Source organism: Carcharhinus amblyrhynchos, chromosome 3, assembly GCF_965287045.1.
Source record: "Carcharhinus amblyrhynchos chromosome 3, sCarAmb.v2.hapA, whole genome shotgun sequence".
NCBI classification, from domain to species: Eukaryota; Metazoa; Chordata; class Chondrichthyes; order Carcharhiniformes; family Carcharhinidae; genus Carcharhinus; species Carcharhinus amblyrhynchos.
In genome coordinates, this window is record NC_137326.1 from 12,653,499 (window position 1) to 12,669,929 (window position 16,431).

Below are 16,431 nucleotides of genomic sequence, written 5' to 3' on the forward strand. Positions count from 1 at the left end.
ACAATAGTGATGATATTTCAGAAGTGCTTCAGAAGCTAAAAGACACTGGGATTGTCCGGTGAAAAACACCATATCAATGCAAGTCTTCCTCTCCCTAGTGTATCAGTGTTCATTGTGTGCCTCCCTTGTTTCAGACCCAGCGTTCGTCCACGCTCAGTTAATCCCGGACAGCGGCGAGAGAAACGACGACAAACTTTACTTCTTCTTCCGGGAGAAATCCAGCGACAGCGGCAGCTCAGCCATTCACTCGAGGATCGGAAGGATCTGTCTGGTAAGTGAGTGCGATCGGAGACTCCGCGACATTCTCCCTGGTGTGGAAGCTGCAGTATCGAGCGTCCTGATTGAAAAAATGTTAACGTCGCTCCTGCTTTCTTGCGGGGAGAGTTCTCTCTGATGGCAGGATGAGTAGAAGGGCGAGTTAAAACAATCTGCTGTCAAATCTAGAACAGGCAGGGATGCGGAAAGTGGAGGGATTGTCATTGAGACCATTACACTTCGGGCTAAACAGCCAGAGTTTAAATTTAGCCCAACTAGCGGAGCTGAAATTCTCCATCCAACTAGGGAGCTAAAGTGTTAAAATTCGTCAAAACCCAGCCCTTCCATATCCGTGAGCTGTGACCAATCTGAATGTTGAACGGAAGGGGTGGCGTAGTTCAGTGGAGCTGTCGGTTTTGAGTAAGTACATTGGAGGTGTGTTTCACGCTGAAGAAATGCCAAAGAGAGTCAGAGAGACACCTGACCTGGGGTCAGAGTGGCATCATAGAATCCCTACAGTGTAGAAGGGGGACCATTCGGCCCATCGCGCGTGCACCAACAACAATCCCACCCCAACCTGACCCTCATAACCCCACATTCAAGGTAAAGGGGAAAAGTAGAGATGTGCAGGGGGAAGCTTTTTTACACAGAGGGTGGTGGGGGCCTGGAATGCAATGCCAAGTGAGGTGGTTGAGGCAGATATGTTAGCGACATTTAAGACTTATCTGGATAGACACATGAACAGGCGGGGAACAGAGGGATACAGGTAGTTGGTCTATTTAGGACAATGTGTATGGCACAGGATTGGTGGGCTGAAGGGCCTGTTCCTGTGCTGTATTTCTCTTTGTTCTTTGTAACCCTACTGACACAAGGGGAAATTTAGCATGGCCAGTCAACCTAACCCGCACATCTTTGGTGTGTGGGAGGAAACTGGAGCACTTAGAGGAAATCCACGCAAACATGAGGAGAATATGCAAACTCCGCACGGACAGTGACCTGAGGCCAGAATTGAATCTGGGTCTCTGGTGCTATGAGGCAACATAAATCACTGTGCCACAGTGCTGCTCGTGGTTAGGAGGAACAGGTGACTATGGAACAATGCTTTCCAAAAGGTTGGAAAAATTATGACTGATTTTTCCTCCCTTCCTGCCTGGGTCTGTTGTAGACCAATTGGTGGAGATTGATTGCCACAATTAGTCAATAACTCCATTATTATTCAACACACATCTGAGATAGTAGATGGACTTCTTTGGTCTAAGCGACTCTTTCTCTTGCAGAATGATGATGGTGGTCACTGCTGCCTTGTCAACAAGTGGAGTACTTTCCTGAAAGCTCGCCTCATCTGCTCAGTGCCAGGTCCTGATGGAATCGAGACACACTTTGATGAGCTCCGTAAGTGATTCCAATTACTAATCAATGATTGGGAATGCCATTGGACATTTTACTGTGTTAAAGGCTCCGTACAAATGCAGGTTGTTGTAGTTGATATTATCTACACTTATTTTAGCGATAGCCAATGGGAGGGTGCAGTGGTTTCGAATTCTTAAAGCAACAGTCCACCACAGTTCCACCTTAAAAACACTTGATAACTCTGAGGATTAATGTAATAACATGAATGTTGGCTTGTGATGGAGTAGCATGGTGGGATCACATATTGGGCATTAAACAGCATGGTGGTACAGTGGTTAGCACTGCTGCCTCACAGCAGCAAAGGGCCAGGTTCAATTCCTGGCTTGGGTCACTGACTGCGCCGAGTCTGCACATTCTTCCTGTGTTTGCGTGGGTTTCCTCTGGATGCTCCGGTTTCCTCCCAGAGTCCGAAAGACTGGTTAGGGTGCATTGGCCATGCTAAATTCTCCCTCAGTGTACCCGAACAGGCGCCGGAGTATGGCAACTATGGGATTTTCACAGTAGCTTCATTGCAGTGTTAATGTAAGCCTACTTTGTGACACGAATAAATAAATTTTTCAAAATCCTATGTACTTTTTCGTATTGTAAGAATATCTGGGGGTCAGAAGTGAGGGGACAGAATATCCCTATTTGGTAAAATCATGAGCCCAATCTTTATAAACAGATTTATAATTGTTCTACTGAAAGAACATTGAGCTAATCTCTCCAAATTAGGCTTTTAATCACAGACAGACCATTGAACTGACATATGGAGAGAGAGGGAAATCTGAGTAAGCACACTGAGTTTAGTGCTACCCTGATGGGCTTTAACTTGAGAAATTGGCTTGGAATAGCCCGATGCCCTGAGAGAAATCCTACAAATTTCTACGCTTACTGAGCACAGCCTGATCCGCTGCCCAAGGACCCCACAACTTTGTTCCAAAAATGCCCCCGAGGCAGTGGAAATGCGAGTTTCCAAGCAGATCTGATTAAAACGAAAAATGACTGGCCTTACCCCCAGAAACAGTGCAGCATTTACAGAGGCTCCGCCAGGGGAATCGCTGTGTAATGTGAGGAGATGGAGAGAGAGGAAGGGAAGAGGATGTATAATTCCTCGCAGAAAATCCTTGCTGGGATTGTTCCATCTCCCCCCCCCCCAAAAAAAATCTGGAAATCATTACACAGCAAACCAGTGACACAGAACCACCTCCAGCAGCTCTGAGGTCTGTGCGCGCCATTGCATGGTAAGCCTCGTGGTTATGTACCAGATCATGGTAAGATTCTAACTACGGTGCTATGGTACATGCTACGGCAGCTGTATGCCAGGGCTCACCTTACCCACTTTACCATAAAATATATGGGTACACAGCAACAGGATCCGCTAAAGTACAGTGTCCAGTTTGTTACTGATTAAACCATTACCCCATGCCATCTAACTACTTTAATTACAGCTTACATTGAAAGAGATTTCTGAAAGCATCCTAAAACATTGCGTTTTGATTTTTATGAAATCTAGCACCTATAGAATGCTTAGGTTACAAGACAGAATTTACCTTAAAAGGCTGGCAAACAATGTTCAACAATGGAAGTATTGAGAGTTGTGTGGAGATACGGTACCTTACAGTTCTGGAGTCTATTGACACATACTCAGGGTAGGTCTGTGCAGCATGTTCGCCCCTATGTTTCCTTGGTTGTGCTTCAAATCTGGATCTAATCACCTGCATCAGGAACCAATAGCACAATGAGTGCTAACTGTTTGACTTGCTCGCCAAATTGATAGATTTAGTTGAGAATAAATGAGAATTGCCAGGAAGTTGGGCTGGCGAGCCAAGCGGTGTGACTGGGAGGCACTCCACCAGTTCAAAGCACAAAGCATTCTATAGGGGCTGTTGGAAAGTGTGGCTTTTCCGTTTTTACTGGGGGCGTAGGCACAAAGGGGATAGTGCGTTAACACCTCTTGGCCGCGGTTTTACACTGTGGCTCCTGTGGAAAAGCTAGCTCAGGCAGCACCGGCAGATACAGCCAGAGAATGGTAAAAAGACAGGTTCTGCCCCTGAAGGCTTAAAGCGTTCATGGCAAAAAGGATGAATTGACTGGGGAGGCAATGGCATTGTGGTAATCCAGTGTTCCAGGGATCCAGGTTCAAACCCCCCCCCACGTCAGATGGGGAAATTTTGAATTCAGTAAAAATCTGGAATTGGATGTGACCACGAATCCCTTGTCGATTGTTGGAAAAACCCATCTGGTTCACTAACGTCCTTCAGGGAAGGAAATAGCCCGGCCTAATTACCCGTCACACCCACATCCTAAGTCCATCCCATCCAGGCCCACTATCCTCATAATTGCAATGTACAATTACTAATAGAGATTGGCAAGTAATTCTCCCGGAAGGTCCAAATCAGAAGATAAATCTCGCTGGGTGACGGGGGCAGTAATGACATCAATCCTAATGCCTGGTGGTCAGAGAGGGTGGAAGGATTGCGTCACACAATCGCTTGTGTTGTTCTAACCCAATTACAACTCCACAGAATTAATGATGGGGAGGGTGGTGGGTGGAGAGGGAATTTTCTGCGGTGGTGAGCGGAGGGTTCAGAGTCACCTCGATCCCCTGGCATGCATGAAAAGATTCTTTTAGACTCTGTTAATAAATTCGAGGGCAAGCCCTTTCAGAAGAGTTGATGATTTATCAGCAACTAAAACACAGTTCTGTGAAATCAGCGTGCTTCCCTTTCCTCATTCAGTAAAGTATGCGGCCTTACCCCGAGGACCATTTAGTGACTGGATACTCTTGTTGGTATGCTGTTTGCTTGTTTTTAGAGAAAGAACTCATTACTTTGTCCGGGCTCAGTGCCAGACCGTGCGGAGTTGAGGAGTGATGCGTATGCTGGGCTTGCAATAGCCTGGCTTCGAAAGGCCGTCCCGGGGGGCTCCAGGCCTCAGCGACGCTGAGTTAGTTTGCTTCCCAACCGGAGCCTCCAATGAGGAATCTCATTGACCGTCACGCTGACAGGAAGCATTTGATTTCATTTCTGGAGTGTGGCTAGGTCAACTGGACCTGTTGTTCCTCTAGGGGAGCCTCACTCTCCAAGTTCCATCAATGCCCCCCCCCCCTCCACCACCCCCCCACCTTCCCACCTCCCCATTCCCTTCTCAACTCCTTTGTCCCTCACAGGGTCATCCCGTCTAGCAAGTGCTTGCACCATTCCCGAGAGGAAGCGTTGATAATTAAAAAGCCCTGTGGCACTTGATGCTGAACAGGGAGTGTGCCCTGCTTACGGGCGTGAGGTCGAATAAAGATTTCATTCTATTGACAAAACAAAATGTTAATCCTACTCGGCTGCGATGAAGTTCCCCACAGCACATTCAAACGAAGAGAAGAAAATGGGAATCTGAAAGCAGGGATTGCGTTCAGTCAGCACACTCAAACACACGAGTAAAATATTGGCAATGCGTTCAGCATGCCAGGTGGTGACTCTGTTTTCTCTTTGCTGTCATCGCCCATAAAACTAAAGATAATATTTAGTTTTGGAGAATAATGCTCAGCGTGATGCCATTGAATATGCAGGGTGCAGTGACTGGCCACTGATTTTCCACATAGTGACCTCTTGTGATGTTCCCTGTGGAAATCTTACTGTAATGATTAAGCCAGGATAATGTATTCGGATAGACAATTTGCCACCGACCTCAGGGTTCAGAATATATTTCAGTGGGGCCCGCATCTGGAGTAAGCTTTGATAAGGCCTTGTTCGCACAGATTGAACACCCATGGATTGTGACCCTTGGACTGAATGACTGAATTGCTCAGTGTCACTTCCAGCAGTTTCTGGGGGCCTGAGAGTCTCTAGTACAAGAGAACGTACTCCCGTCAGTCTCCCCTACACAGGATGAACTCTTACATGTCATAGAGACATAGAGCTTTACAGCATGGAAACAGGCCCTTCAGCCCAACTAGTCCATGCCACCCACTTTTTCCCACTAAGCTAGTCCCAGTTGCCCACGTTTGGCCCATATCCCTCTATAGCCACCTTACCCATGTAACTGTCTAAATGCTTCTTAAAAGACAAAATTCTACCCACCTTCACGACTGCCTCTGGCAGCTCGTTCCAGACACCACCCTCTGAGTGAAAACAATCGCCCCTCTGGACCCTTTTCTATCTCTCCCCTCTCACCTTAAACCTATGCCCTCTAGATTTAGACTCCCCTATCTTTGGGAAAAGATGTTGGTCTTTGCCCAATGTAAATTCCAACAAATCCATGGATCAAAAAAAGATTTCTGTGGATCCCAGTGACCAGTGTAAGTCCAAAGCCTCTCACTCCGTGCTTTAATCTTGTCAAGTGCAAGAGCATATGTTAATGTAGAGAAAAATCATTTAATGTGGCATCAAAGTACTCCCAGATCACAGTCAGAATTGTTCCCATTTGATCCTATATTTATTTCCTGGTTTTCCTGTTTGTTCCCCCACATGTCCACAAGAATGAAAATATTATCAATTTGTTGAATATTGGAACGTTGACCTTAAGTTACCATCCAAGATCCCACATTTTGATTACAAACATTAATTTGAACAATGTGTGACTTCCGCAAAGCTCCAATGACCACTGTTGTTGACCCAATGGGTTTTACTCATTGACAGAAGTGTGATGTAAAAATATTTAGCAAATCAAAATATCCACAGCCCCTGGCTGTCAAAGATCAACTCAACTTTTAACGGAGCCAGTGTATTGTTCAATATTCTGTGTCACAAAATTCATTCAAAAGACAGGAAATCCTGGTTGGCAAAGTCATTTAGAAGGCTATCTTTTTGCTTGTTTTAGAGCTTTGGGTCCCACCCAAGAGGAGAGGATAAGAGTCTCCTTTTTCAGAGGGGAGGCTATGTAGTGACACTGTTAGAATATTGTCCCAGGGAAAATTGGATTGAAAAGCCCTGTATGTTTTAAAATATTTAAGACATGTGTAACCGCACAGGTCAAACTCTTTAATTTTGTATCATGACGTAAGAAATTACTTATTTCAAATTTGATTTGATTTGATTTATTATTGTCACATGTATTGGTGTACAGCAAAAAGTATTTTTTCTTGTGCACTATACAGACAAGCATACCATTCATAGAGAATACTAAGAAGTCTCACAACACCAGGTTAAAGCCCAACAGGTTTAACCTGGCATTGCGTAAACCTGTTGGATTTTAACCTGATATTCTGAGACTTCTTACTATGTCTACCCCAGTCCAATGCCGACATCTCCACATCATACATAAAGAAGGAAAGGAGAGGGGGCAGAATGTGTTGTTACATCATAGCTAGTGTATAGAGAAAGATCAGCTTAATATAAGGTAGGTCCATTCGACATGCTGTGGAATGAGAAGTCTTCCCGAATGTATTTACAAACACATTAGGAGTAATGATAGCAGTGAGGCTAATGGTGTTCATCATTAAGGGGCAATTGGATCAGCAGCCTCTGGGTATCAATGTCAAACAGAACAAATCTGCATGAAAACACTCATCAATCCTTCTCTATTGCTACTTTAGTAATGGCCTAGACATTGGTGATTACACACATATACCCTGATGACAGTGGACACACTTCTGATAGTGATTACAAGTGATAACTGACCTACGCTGTACCTGACCATAGGACACTTAACATTAACTGTGGAAAGGGCAAGGTGTTTTAGGCACTTCCTCACTCTAATAATTGCATTTGAAGGATTTGCCATTTGGTCATACCATTCCAAAACCAGAATGTAGGTGCTTGAAGTTCAAATTTTATACAGGGAACAAGTTACGGCACCGTGGCACAGTGGTTAGCACTGCTGACTCACAGTGTCAGGGACCCGGGTTCAATTCTCAGCTTGGGTCCCTGTCTGTGCGGAGTCTGCATGTTCTCCCTGTGTCTACGTGGGTTTCCTGCGGGTGCTCCGGTTTCCTCCCATGGTCCGACAGACGTGCTGGTTAGGTGCATTAGCTATGCTAAATTTTCCCTCAAACAGGCACCGGAGTGTGGTGACTAGGGGATTTTCACAGTAACTTCATTGCAATGTTAATATAAGCCTACTTGTGACACTGATACATAAATAGGGAGGGATAGCAATCAGAACACTGGGCTGGGGAGTTGCTTCACTGCTTCAACATGCAGGATCCGTCAATGTGAAGGGAACGAGTGTAACTTTTCAATTTTGGAGTGGGACTTATAACATTCCTGGAGCCTCTCTTGACAGTTGAGTATTAGAACAAGCACCATTATCACTTATAACAGGGCAAAAACAGCCAACTCAACTCTGGCCAGACTACATTCCGGACTCACATCTGAAATTGCACTGTGCGATAGCCACTGTTTATTTTGACTGGTAAAAAAGTGATTGTTAAAAATGAGTAGTGAGATTTCACAGCTCTGCACTAACGCTGATATTGCACTGCATGTTTCCAAACCATAGAGCACAAAGTCTTTTCAATCAGTAGATTGGATTCAGAGATTTGCAAAACGGCAACTGTTTCAGATCAGCTTGAGTTCAATCTTTAAGATTATTGAGATTCATCCATCTATTGTCCAACTTCCTCAATGTGCAAACATTATAGATGATTACGTTTATTTATTATTTATTAGTGTCACAAGTAAGCTCATATTCATACTGCAATGAAGTTGCTGTAAAAATCCCCTAATCGCCACACTCCGGCACTGTTTGGGTACACTGAGGGAGAATTTAGCATGGCTAACGCACCTAATCAACACATCTTTCGGACTGTGGGAGGAAACCGGAACATCCGGAGGAAACCCATGCAGACACGGGGAGAACGTGCAGACTCCACACAGACAGTGACCCAAGCTGGGAAACAAACCCGGATCCTCTGGCAGCTTGTTCCAGACACTCACCACCCTCTGTGTGAAAAAATTGTCCCTCTGGACACTTTTGTACCTCTCCCCTCTCACCTTAAACCTATGCCCTCTAGTTTTAGACTCCCCTATCTTTGGGAAAAGATATTGACTATCTACCTTGTCTATGCCCCTCATTATTTTATAGACTTCTATAAGGTCACCTATGTCTTCTATGCTCCAGAGAGAAAAGTCCCAGTCTATGTTCAGCCACTCCTTAAAACTCAATCCATCAAGTCCCTGTAGCATCCTACTAAATCTTTTCTGCATTATTTCTAGTTTAATAATTTTCTATAATAGGGTGACCAGAATTGCACACAGTATTCCAAGTGTGGCCTTACCAATGTCTTGTATAACTTCAGCAAGACGTCCCAACTCCTATATTCAATGTTTTGACCGATGAAACCAAGCATGCCGAATGCCTTCTTCACCACTGTGTCCACCTGTGACTCCATTTTCAAGGAGCAATGAATATGTACCCCTAGATCTCTTTGTTCTGTAACTCTCCCCAACGCCCTATCATTAACTGAGTAAGTCCTGCCCTGGTTCAATGTACCAAAATGCATCACCTCACATTTGCCTAAATTAAACTCCATCTGCCATTGGTCAGCCCACTGGCCCAACTGATCAAGATCCTGTAGCAATTGGCGATAACTTCCTTCAAATTGCGCGGAGGGTGTGGAGAGTCTGCAGAAGGATCTAGATAGGCTGGGCGAATGGGCCAGGAACTGGCAAAAGGAATTTAATGTTGGCAGGTGCGAGGTGGTCCACTTTGGTAGGAATAATGGTAGGAAGGACTATTACTTACGTGGCGAATAACTGCAGCAGGCAACGGTGCAGAGGGACCACAGGGTCCTTGTGCAGAAGTCGCAAAAACCCAGCCTGCAGGTACAGCAAGTGGTCAGGAAGGCTAATGGGATGCTGGCCTTCATAGCGAGGGGGATTGAATATAAAAGTAGGGAGGTCTTGCTGCAGCTGTATAGGGCACAGGTGAGGCCGCAGCTGGAGTACTGTGTGCAGTTTTGGTCGCCGCACTTGCGCAAGGATATTTTGGCCTTGGAGGGAGTGCAGAGGAGGTTTACTAGGCTGATACCGGAGTTGAGGGGGTTGAGCTATGAGGAGAGGCTGAATAAACTAGGCTTGTACTCGTTAGAGTTTAGAAGAATGAGGGGAGATCTCATTGAGACATATAAGATGATGAATGGGATGGATAGGATAGAGGTGGAGAGACTCTTCCAGCTCAGAAAGGACAGTAGGACAAGGGGGCACAGCCTCAAGATAAAGGGAGGGGGGGACGGTTTAGAACGGCGTTGAGGAGGAACTTCTTCACTCAAAGGGTGGTGAATCTCTGGAATTCTCTGCCCGTTGAAGTGGTGGAGGCTGCCTCGCTAAATATTTTTAAGATGCGGGATGATGGGTTTTTGATAAGCGAGGGGATTAAGGGTTATGGGGAGAGGGCAGGAATGTGGAACTGAGCCACGACAGATCAGCCATGATCTTATTGAATGGCGGGGCAGGCTTGAAGGGCTAGATGGCCTACTCCTGCTCCTATTTCTTATGTTCTTATTTCTTATCCCTGGCAAAGTGAGGCAGCAGTGCTAACCACTGTGCCACCACGCCGTCCCAATACATGTGACAGTAATAAATCAAATCAAACAAGGATTCAAAGACTTGCTGAGGCTGCTATAAAAATGCAAGTTGCTTGACCTTTCCTTTCCGTTTGTGTGAGTGAGTCGGTGGAGTGCAAAGCATTCCCTCTGCGGGTCACCGTCACACCAGTTGATAACTTCCATCCTTCCTCACTGTAACCTGGGACAGCTGCCAAATCCTTCTTGTTACTGAGGTAACTTGCCAGCACTGGCACTCCCCAAAAACCTATTTGCACACATTTCAACAGGCCCTCATCGTGACATGAAAAAATAAAGCTCGCGGGGGGGGAAGGAAAGAAAATTTCCCAAACCATAAACTCTGACATTTTCCCCTCTTCCTATTTTAATAGTTAGACACCCAGAATAAGCACTGCTCAAACTCACAATGGAACGCCGTGACAGCAGATACTCAGATAAAAAACAAATCACTGCCATTTTTCTCCAAACACCTTTGTGTAAAACGAGTCTATAATGTGTGCAGTTGGGGAATTTGAGTTCTCATTTTACATGTTGCGTCTCTACATGTTACTCGGTCATGCCAAAGGTGAGTTTCTGATTTATTACTGGAAAATAAGCACGTACGGATTATATTGTTGAGGCCTAGTAACTGCACGGCTGCTTTGCCAAGGAATGTCAGGATTTGTAGGCACTGCAGATTAAAATGAACCAATTTGCAGAGCTGTGTCCACAGCTCATTTAATTACTCGTTCACTGCAAAGTCTAAACAAGAAAAAATAGTCGGAACACTCCATGCAACCTGTATTCTACGCCAAAGTTACTAGACTTCTAAATGGTGTGAGAGCTAAAGGTTAACTAGTGGTTTGACAGTACTTACTATGTCCCATCTCTGAAGTTTGACAACTGGGAAGGGGATATTTTATTCTTGATGGGTGGTACGGTGGCACACGGGTTGGCACTGCCGCCTCACAGCTCCGTGTTCGATTCCGGCTTTGGGTGACTGTCTGTGTGGAGTCGGCACGTACTCCCTGTGTCTGCATAGGTTTCCTCCGGGTGCTCTGGTTTCCTCCCACAGTCCGAAGATGTGCAGTTTAGGTTGATTGGCCATGCTAATTGCCCCTTAGTGTCCCAAGATGTGCAAGCTAGATGAGTTAGCCATAGGAAATGTATAGCGTTCACCCAGACAATGGTGAATATGTCGAATCCACATACACAGAAAGTAGTTGAGGCCAAAACATTGCGTGATTTCAAGAAGAAATTAGATATAGCTCTTGGGGCTAAAGGGATCAAGGGATATAGGGGGAAGGGGGGAATCAGGATATTGAATTTGATGATGAGCCACTATCATAATGAACGGTGGAGCAGGATCGAATGGCCTATTCCTGCTTCTAGTTTCTATATTTCTATGTAACTGGCCCGTGGAGTGGCCTAGAAAGCCATTCAGTTCAAGGGCAGTTAGGAATGGACAACAATTTCCAGCTTTGTCACTGATGCCCACATCCCATGAATGAATAAAAACAAACAGTGACAGGGGAAAAGCCCATGCTGAGAAACACAAATGAGGGGGAGAGGATATTTGAAAACAATTTTTTATTAGAGAAAGGGAGGGAGAAGCGTGATGTAGCTCCTGCGTGGGGAAATGTGTTTTTCATTTGAATGTTTATTCATTGCTACGTCTAAAGTTATTGAATTTTTCAAGTAGTCGTCCTGTCATGACAATAGTGTCTATCTGGGAGATAGGGTAAAGATCTTGGGAAATGGGTCGATGTATGTATGTTCGCAACAGCACCTGTAAAAATATCACCCAAAGACAGAGTGAAAAACAAGGCTTCGCTTTTGAGTATTCCCCAATCCCGCAGCACAGGATCGCAAGGCAAATTCATTGCTGGAAAAGGATTTTATTTCTGTAGGTTCGGAATGGGGAATAAAGCCACCCCCTCCAAAAAAAAAGGATGGTTTGTTTAGAGAAGGGTTTCAATGCAAAGTATTCTGTCATTTGAGACATGCCATTGCTGTGGCCAAAGTGCTGTCCAGACCCTTCCACTGACTCTTCAAGGTCAGTTGGTTATTGAAGGGGGAAGATGCAAAGACGCTTCCTTCCAGGGAGACCTCATTCTCATAGTACACTGGAAGATATGGTCACCAGGCGAGTATCCTCTGAAGCAATGGGGGGAGAGCGGCAACCTAAACATAGCCCAGGGAAGAAGAGAAAAGCTATAAATGTTGCAGGCACATGGCAGGCTAACTGCATTTACTTAGCTCTATTTACACCTTCAAGGTTTCATAAGAACATAAAAATTAGGAGCAGTAGAAGGCCATTTGGCCCCTCGAGCTTGTTCCGCCTTTCAGTCATGGCTGATCTTTTTGTGGACTCAGTTCCACTTACCCGCCCACTCCCCACAACCCTTAATTCCTTTACCATTCAAAAATTTATCTATCCTTGCCACTCTCACAAGCTACTTTTACAACCAATGAAGTGCGGCCACTTTTCTGGGTAATATGACAGCCAACTTCTACACAGCAAGATCCTGTATCTTGCTGTAGTAATGGGGGATTTTCTGCCCTCCATCCCCACGGCATTGTTCTTGGTGATGGGAGGCCATCTCCTATTGCCCATCAGTGGGATCTTCCAGTCCCGCTGCTGTCAATGGGTTTTCCCATTGATTCCACTCCCTTACCACCCCAGGAAACCCATGGCAGGGGCTTGCCATTGGCCAGACCAGAAAATCTTGCCAGTGGGAAGAGCTGGAAAAACATTCCCAGAAGCTGTATAATCTGTGTTAACCTCCTCTGAAAGATGATGTCTCTGACAGTGCAGCTCCCATCTCAGTACCACACTGCAGTGTCAGCCTCATTTGTGCCCAAGTCTCTGGAGCAGGCCCAGCAACAAAAAGAGAAAATGCTGGAAAATCTCAGCCGATCTGACAGCATCCGTGGGGAGAGAGAATAGATCTAACATTTGAAGTCTGAATGAACTTTTGACATAGATCAGACTCAGAACGTTGGCTCTATTCTCTCTCCACAGAGGCTGTCAGACCTGCTGAGATTTTCTGTTTTTGTTTCGGATTCCAGCATCTGTACCTGGGATGGCAGATTGGTTAGCACTGCTGCCCACTGCATCTGGGACCTGGGTTCAATTCCCGGCCTGGGTCACTGTCTGTGTAGAGTCTGCATGTTGGCTGCGTGGATTCCCACCAGGCTCTCCAGTTTACTCCCACAATCTGAAATGTGTGCTGGCTAGGTGGATTAGCCATACTGAATTCTCTCTCGATGTACCCACACAGATGCCGGAGTGTGGCGACCGGGCAATTTTCACAGTAACTTCATTGCAGTGTTAATGTAAGCCTACTTGTGACACTAATAAATAAATTTTAACTTCAATATATTGACATCTGGTGAATGATGTCGTTGTAAATTAAACAGGAGAAGAATTGAGAAGGCTGTTCAAGGGCAGCCATGGTAGCACAGTGCTTAGCACTGCTGCTTCACAGCAACCAGGTTCTGTTTCCAGCTTGGGTCATTGTCTGTGTGGAATCTGAACATCCTCCCCATGTCTGTGTGGGTTTCCTCCGGGTGCTCTGGTTTCCTCCCACAGTCCAAAAGACATGTTGGTTAGGCACATTGACCGTGCTAAATTCTCCCTCAGTGTACCCAAGCAGGCATGCAGTGTGGCGACTGGGAGATTTTCACAATAACTTCATTGCAGTGTTAATGTAAGCCTACTTCCAACTAATAAATAAACTTTAATTTTCTTTTCTCTTAGTGAAGCCAGTTTTTTGCCCATGGTTGTACCCACTGAGCACAGCTGGCACTCACTCAGTTTGCGTCTTCATGTTTGGGCGAAATCGCTGCCACAGTTTTTGTTTTAAATCATTCAATTTTCTTTCAGATGCCGGACTAAGCTTCTGTGTATCTTCAACATTTTCTGTTTTAACTTAACACAAGGCACTGATTTGTCAAGGCGAGGGGACTGGGTGTTCAGGGCTGCAATACGCTTTTGCTCCGTTTGTTCCCCTGGTCTCAGCACCCAGCATACCTGCAGCTGATATAATGCAGGTCCCGTTCTACACTCATGCCGCTTAGACTCTGTCCAATTTGCCTCAGGCTGCGGAAGGCATTGATGTGAAGCTTTCCACTTCCCCACATCAGCCATCCTCTGAGTAAGCTTGTCAGCCCTGTGCCAATTCATACAGAACTGCAGGCAATTTTGTGTTGTGGAGTGGTGCCATTAGGAGATGGGTTAAATCTGCCCAGATCAATTTCTCTAGAGTGGTTACAGCCAGAAGGAAGACAAGATTTTCAGGACATTAATAATACAACTAAATCTGAACCCAGAGGACAAGACTTGTATCAGAGACTGACACACAAGCGCAGCCAAAGAGGGACCATTGTGAATATTTATATAATTGTACTTTACAATGCTAAGAGTCTTTATAGAATATTCATCAGATCCATTTTTCATTCACCAAATAAATACACACATTTATTTATTCGTGTCACAAGTAGGCTTCCATTAACTGAAGTAACTGAGAATTTCCTAGTTGCCACACTCCGGTACCTGTCTGGGTACACTGAGGGAGAATTTAGCACCTAACTGTGGGAGGAAACTGGAGCACCCGGAGGAAACCCACGCAGACACGGGGAGAATGTGCAGACTCTGCACAGACAGTGACCAGGCCGGGAATCGAACCCGGGTCCCTGGTGCTGTGAGGCAGTAGTGCTAAGCACTGTACCGCAGGAATAATATTTCTGAATGTAAGCAGTCTTTTGTTGCCCTTATATTTATAATGAGAGATTGTTAGCTCAGATGGCTAGTGTGTGGCTCAGAATGATGCCAATAGCGTGGGTTCGATTCCTGTTCCGGCTGAGACAGACTTGGGACCCACCTCCTCACCATGGCCCCCCCCAGAGTAAAAGGCAACGGCAAATGATCCACTGTGAAAAGCTGCTGAGAATAAATACAGCTCAGGATTTGCAGACAATGAGCCAATAACCTGCCTTTGGGCAAAACACACATGACGTGGTACATTTATAATGTGTCAAACGCTATATTCCAGTATTATAATAGACACAAGGGATGGATGTTAGATTTGTAATAGCTGCATGATACTGTATCCCACATTAACAAAAGCCCAGGTTGAGCCACCACTGGTTTTGCCTCCAGCAGCTGGAGATGAGAAATTTACCCCCAGTTGAAAAATCACAGGGTTAACCAGGCCACGCAAATCCCCAAAATACTGCGGCTAAAGCAACTTTTAAACAAATACCGTTAAGTTAATTCATCAGAGCTGATGACGAGAGCAAAATTTTAGCAAAATCTGCTTTTAAAAATAACAGCACTTGGATCCTGCCTTGCCTGAACTGGTAAAGCTTTCCAACCGTACAACACTGAGCTTCATTTCTCCTTGTGAAGACATGAAAATTGCATCTGGTTCCTCTGGTGCCCCGGAAGATGCCAGACTGCTTCAGTTCACCGTGGATATCAAATGGTTGGATACAGGGCTAGAGTGGTCTTCATTTGCAGGTGATACTAAAATAAGAAACACAGGAGTTAATTCTGACCTTGCAGAGAAGCTGCGAGGGGTTATAGCGAAGGTGGTTTGTAAAGGGCAAAAACGATAGAATCCAAAGTGCGAGGTGGTAGGAAAAGCAACGTTGTTCTTTGAATAGGGGAGAGCTGGATTTAGGGGACAGCAAAGAGACTTTTGAATTCGTAAAATCCAGCACCTTAAGTGAATATGCTCATAAAAGTGTTAATGACGGTATGTATGGAATATGAAAGTTGAGATGCAACCATGTATCTGTACTGAACCACATAGTGAGAGCAGGTGTGGATTACTGTGTGCAGATTTGAGTTCCAGATTATATGATTATCGGGGCGACACGGTGGCACAGTGGTTGTGCCTCACAGTGCTAGGGACCCAGGTTCAATTCCGGCCTTGGGTGACTGTCTGTGTAGAGTTTGAACATTCTCTCTGTGGCTGCATGGGTTTCCCCCAGGTGCTCCCATAATCTAATGTGCAGGTTAGGTGGATTGGCTACGCTAAACTGTCCCTTAGCATCCCCAAGATATATAGGTTAGGGGGATTAGTGGGGTAAAAGCATGGCATTACGGGGGTAGGGCAGTGGTTGGGCCTTTGTGGGATGCTCTTTCAGAGAGTCAGTGTAGACATGATGGGGGAGTTTTCCTGATCTGTCCACCCCGGGAATGGTAGCAGGCAGAGGACAGACCATGCAAAGTTCTGTTGACCGCGGGCAGGATTTTCCAGTTTTTGGGCGAGCACTGCCAGAAAATTCCATCCATTGGG

General features: G+C 45.4%; 1 protein-coding gene across 5 annotated transcripts in view; it reads left to right on the plus strand.

Moving 5' to 3' along the window:
* Positions 1 to 16,431, plus strand: part of sema3fb (sema domain, immunoglobulin domain (Ig), short basic domain, secreted, (semaphorin) 3Fb) — a 258,447-nt gene that overhangs the window by 214,979 nt on the left and 27,037 nt on the right. For all 5 annotated transcript variants that reach the window (XM_080181453.1, XM_080181449.1, XM_080181450.1 and 2 more), the window contains exons 8-9: positions 135 to 271; positions 1,533 to 1,647. In XM_080181453.1, the coding sequence (XP_080037579.1) occupies positions 135 to 271; positions 1,533 to 1,647 (252 nt within the window). The remainder of the gene's footprint in view (positions 1 to 134; positions 272 to 1,532; positions 1,648 to 16,431) is intronic.